This window comes from Carassius auratus, chromosome 14 (genome assembly GCF_003368295.1).
Source record: "Carassius auratus strain Wakin chromosome 14, ASM336829v1, whole genome shotgun sequence".
Classification (NCBI taxonomy): domain Eukaryota; kingdom Metazoa; phylum Chordata; class Actinopteri; order Cypriniformes; family Cyprinidae; genus Carassius; species Carassius auratus.
In genome coordinates this window covers 26,107,164-26,119,263 of record NC_039256.1, presented here as the reverse complement: position 1 = coordinate 26,119,263, position 12,100 = coordinate 26,107,164, and the positions used below count along the sequence as shown (strand labels likewise).

Genomic DNA, 12,100 nt, shown 5'->3' with positions numbered 1-12,100 from the left:
TTACACACCCCCAACCAATTCCTCCAGCCAGAGATACAATAAAAGACTAATTACAATGAGCCTGCGCGTAAGCAGAGACACTGACAGCCTGGAATGCACCGTTTATTTACCCGTGAGGAAAAAGAGGGCAAAAGGTACAAGCCAGGAAGAGACGAAAAGGAAGAGGGGGTTGAAAAAGAGAAGGAGAAAAAACATGAAAAGCTGATGACACAGCTCACTCTAATGCTACAATGAAGGAATCCTCAAACCCTCTCCAAAAATGAACATCTGTGCACATGTTTGCATGAGGACACACACAGATGGATGACAGCAGAGAGGTTAGCAGGGGGTGGGAAGATCCAACGTGAGAAACTGCAGGCCTGGCTGAGCAGTGACAATAAATACATCACCTAAAATAATCAGTCAAATAGTAACAAACGCTCTGGGGGATTGCAGGAAACTCACTTTCCCCCTCAAACGGCAATAGCCCCAAACCAAAGCTCTGCTGCAAAGTAAAAGTTATGCTAAGAGGTAAACACAGGATGATGCACATCATCAAAATGTAATAAAACAATTCTTGCCGCCCCTCCCAAGCACATCTTTTCTTGTAATTCTTCATGACAATATGGAATAAATGAAAGAGCTTTAGATTAGTTGCTATGTAACAAAAACAAACAGTTTACGCAAGCTTTCACTGCGAGATGCATTTCAAACAAAAGTTCAAAAGTGGCAATTAATCGTTCAGAGTCCACTTATGTTATTCTGCACGCTTAAGACGTTGTTTTTTCCCTTCTATGTAATCTTAAGGGTTTTTCCATTGTTTTTAGAATAACATTATAATACCATTCATATTTTTCTTTTTTTTATTTAAAGAGACTAATCCCATGTATATTTGACATCTGAGGCTTAATACTATAGGAAAGCACTAAAGTTTTTTCAGTAGTAACGTTATCAGCTTGTTTGTTTTCATATAAATATACGGCATGCAGTTGCATCAAACAATGGTATAAACATAATTCAATGTAAATTGTGATATTCTTAATTAATAATCGCAATTTCAATTTCAAGGAAATAATCGACAATTATGATTTTTTTTTTCGCAATCGTGCAGCCCTAAATAACAGTTCATATTTTGTTTGAATAGAGTGGTGACTGGCTTTTAATTAACAAAAAAAATATATATTATGATTGCTCTTGAATATACATATAAACAACTGCTTCTTTCAACTTTCTTTTAGCATTCAAACCACATAAAGTTTGAGTTGAGCGCATATGTACATCATAACATGTATAAAAATAGTCACCAGAAGGACATTTCCCACACAACTCAACTTTCTGTATATTTCTCTCTGTCTGTGCCTCATACAGTACAGGACTGAGCAAAGACAGCTCTTTAACTTCAAACAGCCATAAAAGATCCACACAAACAACCTGAGGTTCAAAAGAGGGCTCTATCTAGGTCAAAGCACGTCTTGTTTGGAGATTTTGAAAGCCCACCATAAGCCGCATATGACTGAAACCACAAACACTCTCACTGCATGGCTCTCCGATTCTAGATCCCCTTCATTTTCACACTTACATACTTCCTGACTCAAAATCCGCTTTTTATAAACAAAACGCCTACTTAACCTTCAGCATATGAAAGGTTTTAATGCAGGAGCGCTACATTGTATCCTCTTTGGGAAAGCAAAGCAGTGGAAGCCCGAGCTGTTCTCTGTCAGTGTTTATAACCGACATCTAAGAGCGGCTGAAATCCACCAGATGTCGAAACTGACGGACAAGCATTGAGGTAATGCACAAGAAAGAAGAGGGGATGGTAAAAGAGAAAGAGAAAAAGAGGGGCCAACGGGCAGGATGAGGTCAGGCCAAAGATCATATTTCCAAGTCCTCAAAGCTACAAAACTGCAACAATGATTCTGATAGACCTGTTGGGCTTAGGAAACTGGATAGCCATGAAGTTGATGGGAAGAGCGGCAGCAATAAGCGAAACCTACACCGGGATAAACTTACTATGCTTTTGACTGACATCTCGACCATCTAGGATATTATATATGGACAGGAATGTCAATAAATCATCCAATAAGAGGATCTTCTGCTCTCAAAGAGTGAAATAAGATCAAATGTGGCCATTTTGAGGTTTGCAGGACGGTCCTCCATTTTGTCTTATGACTTTGCCCCACCTTAAAAATGTTCATCCAGAGTCTGTCTGAGTGACTTGTGGCAAACTGAACAGTCATAGGGGAGTAGGGGAAAAAAAACACATTTAAACATCAGAGCCAGAGTTGGGACCGGAGCCGAGACATTTGGTTTTGATGACCGTTTTAAGAGAGTTCCCATCACCTCGTCAGTTAAATTGACAGAGGTCTGCGAGGGAGCTCTTTAACCGCCTCCGCCCGTCTGCCCGAACACACACCACCTCAATTCTCCATTCTCTCCAAATGCTTTTTTACATGCGTATGAAGTGTAGAATTAGGTAATCGAACGGGCTTAAACGAGCCCTGGACTGAGGCTCATCAGGGGGAGTCTTGATGTTGGCCGTGGGAGTAATTAGCAGGGATTACAGGAAATCTGGAACATTCCCAGAGTGGAGGGCTTCTGCCCAAAACCCAGATGAGCCCCTGGCCTACATCTCTCGGCTCTCAAAACAGCCACAAATGATTGTGAAAGGCGGGAGAAAAACCACAGACATCATTTAGTCATAATGATCATTACTGCTTTACATTAAGGCTGTTATGATACAATCATATCGCACTTTAAAACTGAGGTTCAATTTGTTAACATTAGTTAATGCTTAGTTGATGATACAAATTAATATTAACATAAAATAACAAATGCTTGTAAAATATTCTTCATTGTTGGTTCATAACAATACATTAATGTTTATGAATGGAAAAATTTTTTCTGAAGGGTCACCAACCCAATATCTATTTGTATGGGCGTTCATGTCGTTTCATGTTGACATACACTACCCTTTAAAGGGGGGGTGAAATGCTATTTCATGCATACTGAGTTTTTTACACTGTTAAAGAGTTGGATTCCCATGTTAAACATGGACAAAGTTTCAAAAATTAAGTTGTACGTTTGAAGGAGTATTTCTGTTCCAAAAATACTCCTTCCGGTTTGTCACAAGTTTCGGAAAGATTTTTTCGAGTATGGCTCTGTGTGACGTTAGATGGAGCGGAATTTCCTTATATGGGTCCTGAGGGCACTTCTGCCGGAAGAGTGCACGCACCCGTATATCAGAGCAATGAGAAGCTGAGCACAGACATTCATTCACTGATCAGAGCGAGAGCGTCGCGAAATGTCAGTGTTTTTGGTTGCCAGGGCAAGACAACCCTGCAAAGATTACCAAAAAAAAAACAGCATTAAGGGACCAGTGGATGGAGTTTATTTTTACAGAGCATCGACGGAGTTGTGCAAGTGTTTGTGTTTGTTCCCTGCATTTAGAAGATGCTTGTTTTACAAACAAGGCCCAGTTTGACGCCGGGTTTGCACATCGTTTATTTCTTAAGGATAATCCAGTCCCAACGAAAAAGGGTCACGATCGTGTGTTGGAACCGCATGCGGTGAGTAAAACTGCTTCAAATATCTCTGTGTCGTTAACTTAGCTATCGGCGCGTAAGCACATCAAGTACACAACATGAGATGTTGTCATCAAACTGCACTTTCCACATGTACAGCTTAAAAAAAAAAAAAAAAAAGTGGAACTTATTCATTTTCCAAAACCGCTAAGCAAATGTATACAGTTTCAGTACATACCACATAGAGACGTCATTGCTGATGCTGCTCTTGTTAAATTTCAGCCTCTGGATCTGTGTCACAGCTTCCAAACGCTCTCAACTCAAAAGCTTACTCACGCTCGTGATTCTTTAGCTCCGCCCACACATCACGCCTCCAGCCGGTCGTGTTTTTCCGGGAAAAATCGGTACAGACCATCTTCCTCTTATGAATATAATAAAACTAAAGACTTTTTGGAGTTATGAAGGATGCAGTACTACTCTATAGGTACTCAAGATTAACAGGATATTGAGTGAAAACGAGCATTTCACCCCCCCTTTAAAAGTGTAGGGTCAGGAAGTTTGTTTTTAAATGTTTTTGAAACATTTTTTGATATATCATATTTCTGATACTTTGATTAATAAAAACACCATTTGTTTAAAACAGAAACCTTTTGTAATATTTTAACTCATTGCCTCTTTGCTTTCTTTAAAATAAAAACTTACTGAGCCTCTACTTCCCAACAACAGTTCACGTATTGTGATGCACTTATATGAAAGTATTTGGTTTTACATAAATGTTTGTGCGAGATGTTTATGCAGCTGTAAAACGGAATTTAGGAAGTGAGAAACACACCTTGGGAGAAGATCTCTGAGCACTGCTCACGGCTGGATCACCGTCAACCAATGTAACTAAAACAGTGAACGAAAAAAACCCACCACCTCTCCAATAACACACACAAGGAGTTTTTCTGAGGAATGAGGTTAGGGGAATGTCCCAAAGGAGAACTGTATCCAGAGCTCAAGACTCTAGTCGGTATCTGCTCGAATACTCCAGCACATATCATCCATGCTAATGCCTGATTACAAAGCCATGGGAGGAAGGGTTTAAGCAAACAGCAGCCTTCGCTGAAGCAGTCTGTTTTGGTATTAAAATCATCTGGAAAGCTTCCCACACACAGAGCAGACAGGGAGGTGAAAGGAGTGGGACAAGTGAAAGAAACGGGGGGATAACACTTGGACAAGACTATGCAGAAATCCAGGATGGATGAAATGGCACAAGGAGAGGGAGAGAGCGAAAAGAAGAAAAAAAAAAGTGTAGAAAAGCTGCTTCGGCACAAACACTTCCTACAAAGCCCTCCCTATCCAGCGGGATGCAAGGGAACAGGAACAGACCCACCGGCCAAGTTTGGGGGCCCAGGGAGTGTCGATTTAACAGCATGCAAATGGGAAGTGTTAACAAGGAACTTCAGTGGCAGCCTGTATCTGCCTTCAAGTGTGGAAAGCCACAAACACAGGGCCAGATTTTATACAGCACCCATCCGACATCACTCTGTGCTGTGCCAGATTTACTCTGGGAAAACCACAAACAACACTAACAATGTCACAAGAGACACACGTCTTGGGCCGAGGAAGCATGGGGCTTTTTTCTTCATGTCTGTACACATCTGCCCCATTCGGAGTGTACATATGACTCAGGGTGAGTCAGAGCCGCTGAATCCCGCCCCGGGCAAAGTTTTGAAGCGTTCCTCACATTCCCTGTGAGCGGGTCACACGCTCTCGCTCAATCAAACGCAGTGGCAGCTCCTCTTAGTAACATGTTAAGTTGCCTCTCACTGCCGGCCTTCTTCTGTCAGTCAAAACTCCCTCCTCTTTCATTCAACGGTCAGTCAATCCTCTGTTGAAGATCCTCCGGCTGAGTCTTTGTTGCCGTTCCTGGCTTTAGGGTCCCAGTGAGGAGGTCTTGGTGGTCCCCTGTGGAATGTGCTAAGGAGGGGGCAGACCTGGGCTAAAAGGGGGCGTCCCATTGTTCACACACACACTGCACTTACCCCCCACCAGGCCGTCGCTCTCTGGAGGTTTTTAGGAGGGGGATTGAGAGGAAGCAGAGGAAAAGACTTTCTGCAAAACTTTTCCTTAATTAGGTCATGGTTAATCATGAAGATCTTTGGATGTAACCAGTACTGAGTCTAGGAATTATTCTGGTCCACCCAATCTTTAGAAAAAATTTCATATGAATTCGCTTTAAGTATAATTTCTCGGAAAAAAAAGAAATAAACAAAAAAACATCATAAGCAAGACGTTCCACCCCTAAATCTAACCGTGAGTGGGGTGTAAGCATATCATACAAAAACGTTCCAATGGAATCGTATGACTTTATATGAATCAGCCACCAATTCGCCAAAACCTAAAATAGTTTGAATTATCATAAGAGTGTGTTGGCCCGGTCAGGTGGCACTACTACGTTTTCCTCCTGCCTTCTCATTTCCAAACACTGCTTGGGTCTCATTCACTAGACCACTTCCTCCTGATAGCCAAACTCAATTACAGGCAGTTATCCACTGTGCTCAGGTCACTGAGAGCACAGCCACAGATCAGCTCTGCTTCAGTCTCTGACACAGGACAAACACGGACCATCTACAGACACCTTAATAGTTGACATTTCAAACAGCAAAGTTAATGTTTCACATGGTGACACGGGTCAAAGACTATTTAGAAAATATGTTGTAATTTTAGCAGAATTATTATTCCACCACCTGACATTAAAATTTAAAAAAGGTGCCTACTGAAATTACACTGTAATATAATCTACATTTCAGTCGGCAAGATTTAAAGAAACATTAATATTAGTACTTGTATTGAACAAGGATGTATTCAATTGAGCAGAAGTGATAGTCAAGACATTTATAACATTATTTACTATACAAAGATTTCTATTTCGAATAAATGCTGCTCTTTTGAATGCTCTATGAATCAAATAGTCCCGGAGGGGAAAAAAATGCATGTTTCCACAAAAAATAATGTTTTCAGCATTGATAGTAAGAAATGTTTCTTGAGCAGCAAATCAGCATATTAGAATGATTTCTGAAGGATCATGTGACACTGAAGATATATGTTATGATGCTGAAAAATCCAGCTTTGCACCACAGGAATAAATTACATTTTACAATACATTAACAGAGAAGTTATATCAAATTGTAATATCTCAAGTAGAAGGACCTTAATGTGCATAATCATTGTAAATCAATTAACTCAAAAAATAATGAAGCATTTCGACTATCATTTTACAGTAATATTAATTTAATGAGTGACATCTGCCCTGATAATTATACAAACAGCTGTCAATAGTGACATCAAACATGATTTGTTCTTTAATTAATCGCACTCCAGCGATTATCCTCTGATTAGCTGGAGCGGTGGGCTCGCATGCTCTGATCTGACACAACTTCAACATCTTGTGACTCTCATCCCATCTGACTATCAGTGGAAATAGTCGTTTGTTTGCATTTTACAGTTGAATTATATCTCATTTACAATCTTATCTGTAATGCACTGACTGCATACCCAAAGCTCCATGATGGATTTAGTAGTAAAAAAAAAAAAGTTAGGAATTCAGCAATTCTATAAGTAGCTAACAACATTACCAAATTAGCTGAAGTAGTTAATGAACACACAAGGGACTAGAAAAGGGCAGAACTACTTCCTGCAAAGTTCTGTGCTCACAGATTCAGTGTTGACCTGCTTATCTCTGACGTGACACAATCGTTCAACTATTTATCAAAGTGAAATACAAGGCAAGCAATAATAAAAAAAAAGCCTGGCCTGCGAAAATAAATCTATTACATTGATGAATCCAAGCTACAGGCCAAAGATTAAGCATGTCCAATTCAGATCTGATCTGTACAATATCAAGAGGCCAGCGAAGTTAAGTCATCACCTTTCCGAGTCTCATAATGTACTGAAGTGCTTAAGAGTGGGATGAATCTTTCGGGAGAAAGGGGAGGAAACATGTTTGATCTTTGACATGGTCCATACCTGAGGCATGACGTAAGAGCAAACCGCCAACGTAAAGCAAAGCAGATTTCTCCAGAGCAGGGAAAAGCATTCTCCTGGATTGCTATGAGGAGCTGTTGACAAGGCGAGATATCGATCTGGTCAGCATTAACCACTCCTCCTCTGAAACTTTTGAAGATGGGCAGCCTGCCACTGGGCGGGAGACACTTTAAACACGTGTTTTATGACATCTAGGCCAATCAAACCATCATGAGCAGTGAGGCTTTTTTAAGAAGGCCAGCCGGTACTTTCAGTTTAACTGAGGATTGGAGGATACATGCGGTTTAGTCCTCAGCAGGGATCCATGTACTTCACGGCTTAAAGAACTATGAAGCTTCTAAAGGTGCAATAATCCACAGTCCCCTCAAACTGTGAGGATCCAGAGAGGCACTCTGACCATGAAGAATGATCTCTGCTTCTCCTTATAAAACCATACTTATCCAGCAGAGAAACATTCTGACACCAATTTCACACCACAAACTCCACCTGAGTACAGCTTGGTTGAAATGGCCACAAGTATAGATCTCAGCTAACTTATTTGCTAGGGGTCCAAAACATGATCCTACAACTAATTAAAACCATACAACTTTCATACACTTCTACCTGGCATCTCACTTGCTTTTAAAGGGTTAGTTAAAGGAATCAAACAGTTGGTGGTTGCCACTGACTTCCAAAGTCAATGGCAACCACCGATTGTTTGATTACCAGCAATCTTCAAAATATATTTTTTTATGTTCAGCATAGGAAAGCAACTCATACAGGTTTGGAATGACATGAGGGTGAGTAAATGATGACAGAATTTTCATTTTTGGGTGAACTATCCCTATAAGGACACAGTTAGCTTTTAAAACATTTCGCTTCAAGGGTCAAGGGTTGTAGTGAAGTATTTAAGTAACTCATCATCATTCATTAACCACATTTGTTGAAAAAATAGCTAGAGGCTGTAAGTGGCAAAATCGTAAAGGGATCATTCCAAACATTTATGCACTTCTTTATATAACGATCGCATTTTTGTAAAAAGTTGACAATACAATGAAAGTCTAAGAACATCCCTCAACATTTATTATTGCATAAAAGTACATCATTAACGCTTGGAACAACATGAAAGTGAATAAATGAAAGTTTTCTTTAATAATTTGGGTAAATTACCCCTTTTATAAAAGGGTTTCTTCAGAGAACTTGAGACTAACATTTAAAGACACAAATAGCATTACAAGGAATTTGTGGTGGATATGTGTGATAATAGCAAATCAAATTAATTCCTCATTTTAGGTTTACTTCAATCTAATGTGAAAAAGACGTTAACCATAAGATCTCAAGTTCTTTCCACTGCATAAGATACTCGCTGCTGTAGGAAATCTTGCCGTGTTGGATGCCGTGCCTGCAAAAGCCATAACATTCGAAACGTCTGATTTATGATATTAACAAAAGCAAAACAACATTCAAGCGAACAGGTCTTTAAAAGAAACTGCTGGTTCGAATTGCCTTTCTTGACTCGCATGAGTCACGCGGAAAATGCTTCGGTGTATAAATAATATAATACCTTTGCTAGAAGGCAGTCAAATCGTCATGCATGGGATGTCATTTTGACAATTTGCCTGATTAGGACTGGCTCAAAGCATGAGGATGGAACTCTGCTTTAGGACTACAGAAGCATAAAGAAGACATGTTTTGACTGCGAGGTGAAGAGGGCCAGCTCTGAAAGCCAGAACCGGGGAGGGCCACTACAAGTTCAATTAGGTTCTCCTGTGGACCATTTTCTCCCTAGCACCAGGAGACATTGTTAAGCCAAAGCAGGGCTTTTTGTGCTTCCTTTTTTTGCTTTCTAAGGACCTCCACCCCTCAGCGACAGCAGACCTTGTCACTTTCTCGGTATCAATTATCTCAGTCTCTTATTGACAAAGGCATGCTAGCTAAGGTTAGCCTTGTGCAGGGTCCCAATGCATATTGTGCACCATTGTAAGAGGCACACGCGCATTGCACCCAAACCTCTAAACGAGCCTTTATAATTCATTCTTTAAAGCCATCACAACAAAACTAGAGATCTGACACAATAAAACATGACAAATGCAGGGATGTTGGGGAACAATCACAGTTTGCATTACAATGACACCTCTGGAAAGACAATGGACCTGTTGGGCTGGAGTAAAGTACAGGGAAAATTAAGGCTCAATTGTTCAGCAGTCATGCAAGCAGCCTGTTCAATTAAGAATTACAGGAACACAACAGATATATTATGCAATAATTCATTCTGGTCCTTAAATTTGATTAAACAACGTTTCAAGAGCACATATATTTAATTCATACCACCAAGGTTGCATGCATTCCCTGCATTATAGATCATAGCATGTGTGTAGTTAGTATGTGAATAAAAGGGACTGATTTCAAATCAGAGCAGTGATGAGCTCAGATTGATCAAATCACATGATGTATGGATGCACAGCATTTTGCAGTAAATTATATATTTAAGATTTATGTTTTTTTTCCTCATTACTTATTTTCCTATATTACGCTTTTAAAAAAATAAAAGGTTCTTCTTTAGCATCTAAAGGTTCCATGTAGAACCTTACCATTCTATGGAACCTTCCAAATGCACAAAAGGCTCTTTATGTTGAAAAAAGTTTTTTTTTTTTTTTAGATTATTAAAATGTCATTCACATTAAGAAAAATATATATATACATTAAGAAAATATTTCACTGAAAGTTTTTGGGGGAACCAAAAATGGTTGTTATAGCCAAAACTGTGTCCTGAGGTTAGTTCCCCTCCTTGTTCAGGACTTGAAGAGGATCTAAAAACTGCTAATTGTTCCACTCCCCCGCACCCATCCCGCTCCAGATAAAATCACTGCATTTACATGAGCATTAGCACTTCTGAATGACAATCACTGTCCGATGACCGACTCTCGCTTACAATGAGAAAGTACGACACTTTGAAACAAAGCCAGTAGCTGGGGTGCGGAGGGGAGGAACGACAGAACACTTGTAGCTATAGAAATTAATCACGAGCTTCATCCCGTTTAAAAGATGCAGTAACCGAGGTGCGGTAACGTGCAAGTTAGCTGGAGAAGGCGGCTTAAAGGGGCAGTTCATCCTAAAAAAATGTTTTTCCAAACCTCTATAACTTTCTGTGTAGGCCAAAACATTCTATATGTAGAATGACAGCCTCAAAATTCACTGTAATTGTATTGATTTTATGAAATTAATGCAAGCGAAAGGTGAATGAGACTGTCATTCTCAGTTTCACTTAGTTACAATAATACAAATACAGAACAAAAAGTGGAAGTGTAGACAGTATATTTGCATTATGTAAGTTACCTTAATTACCTACTGAAGTACAATATGACGTGTAAACAAAAGTTTAGAAATGCACATATTAAAAACAACAGAATAACAATATGGCGTAGAAATAAATGTATACACTCTGAAAAAGTAGAAAATGCATTTGCAGCCAAGCTGAATTACGTTCTGCGTTATATTTACTTATAACTGTGTATTTACACAACTTGCTGCTTTTTAGTATAAGAGCTTTGGTGTTCCGATTAAAAAAAAAAATATTTACAAGTATCACAAACTATTTTTGTTAATAAAATCAGTGCAACTCACCATGAACTCCTTTGTTGGGAACATCGTTGACGTTGAAACCTTTGGAGCTGTAGGCAGTTTTGACTTCGTTGCAGTTCTTTAGCTTCTGATCAGCTTGAGCCGAAACCACCAGCGACATGCACACAGCGAACACAACGAACATCTTCATCGCTGACTGCTTGATCAATCGAGGAAAACAAGTAAAGTAAAACAAAACAAAAAGTCAAGTCACGAAATCTCTTCGATTCGCACTTCTGATTTCCTCATGGGGATTCGGTGTCTGTTTAACTTCTAACCGATCGGATCTCGCGAACTGGCTTTTCTTGAGCAATAAAAACCGGGCCTCTGAAGAATAACGAGCGAAACAATCCCGCAGTGTGTAACAAATAAAAAGCGACAACAAAAAGTGAAGCGCTCAAGACTTTTCGCTCTTCGTTTGCTAGTTTTTTTTTTTTTTTTTTTAACGAAAAACAAAAGCAAATCTGCGCTACGTCCAGAACTATGCACGCGCACACATGTTCAATGCTGTAAAGGGAAGGCACTTCTTAACCAACTTCTTCGTCGGTTGAAGAGTTCCGCGAAGCAGTTTTCTCTGTAGAAAGAGAAGGGGGAAGATGCGATAAAAAGTTTTAAGAAAGTTTCCCCCTCTTGCGCTGGTCTGCAGTCTGGACGCAGAGTGGAAATTGAGGAGTCGCTTTGCGCGCGCGGCGAGATCTCGAGTCAGGACTGCGCGTGCACGCAGCTGAGTTCCGGACAAAGAGACCTGGCCACGCGAAACACACGGGGTGGAGCATGACGCGCGCAGGAGGTTACACTGACTTCTAGCAACATTTGGAGTCTGCCAGTACATATTGTTCAAATCATTCTTGGGAGTTTTTGCCACTTTAATTGATATTTAAAGGGATAGTTCACCCCTTAATTAAAAATATGTTATTAATTAGGCTACTCACCCTCATGTTTCAAACATTCATTCATATATAGAACACAAA

At 39.9% G+C, this 12,100-nt stretch overlaps 1 protein-coding gene across 2 annotated transcripts in view; it reads right to left on the bottom strand.

Annotated features, from left to right (window-relative positions):
* The window catches only part of LOC113114150 (glypican-6-like), a 35,426-nt gene extending 23,562 nt beyond the window's left edge, over positions 1–11,864 (bottom strand). For both annotated transcript variants that reach the window (XR_003293688.1, XM_026280935.1), the window contains exon 1: positions 11,133–11,864. Coding sequence is in view for 1 of the 2 variants with exons in the window: in XM_026280935.1 (XP_026136720.1) it covers positions 11,133–11,280 (148 nt within the window). In the remaining variant the exon portion in view is untranslated. The remainder of the gene's footprint in view (positions 1–11,132) is intronic.
* Between the last annotated feature and the right edge of the window lie 236 nt (positions 11,865–12,100).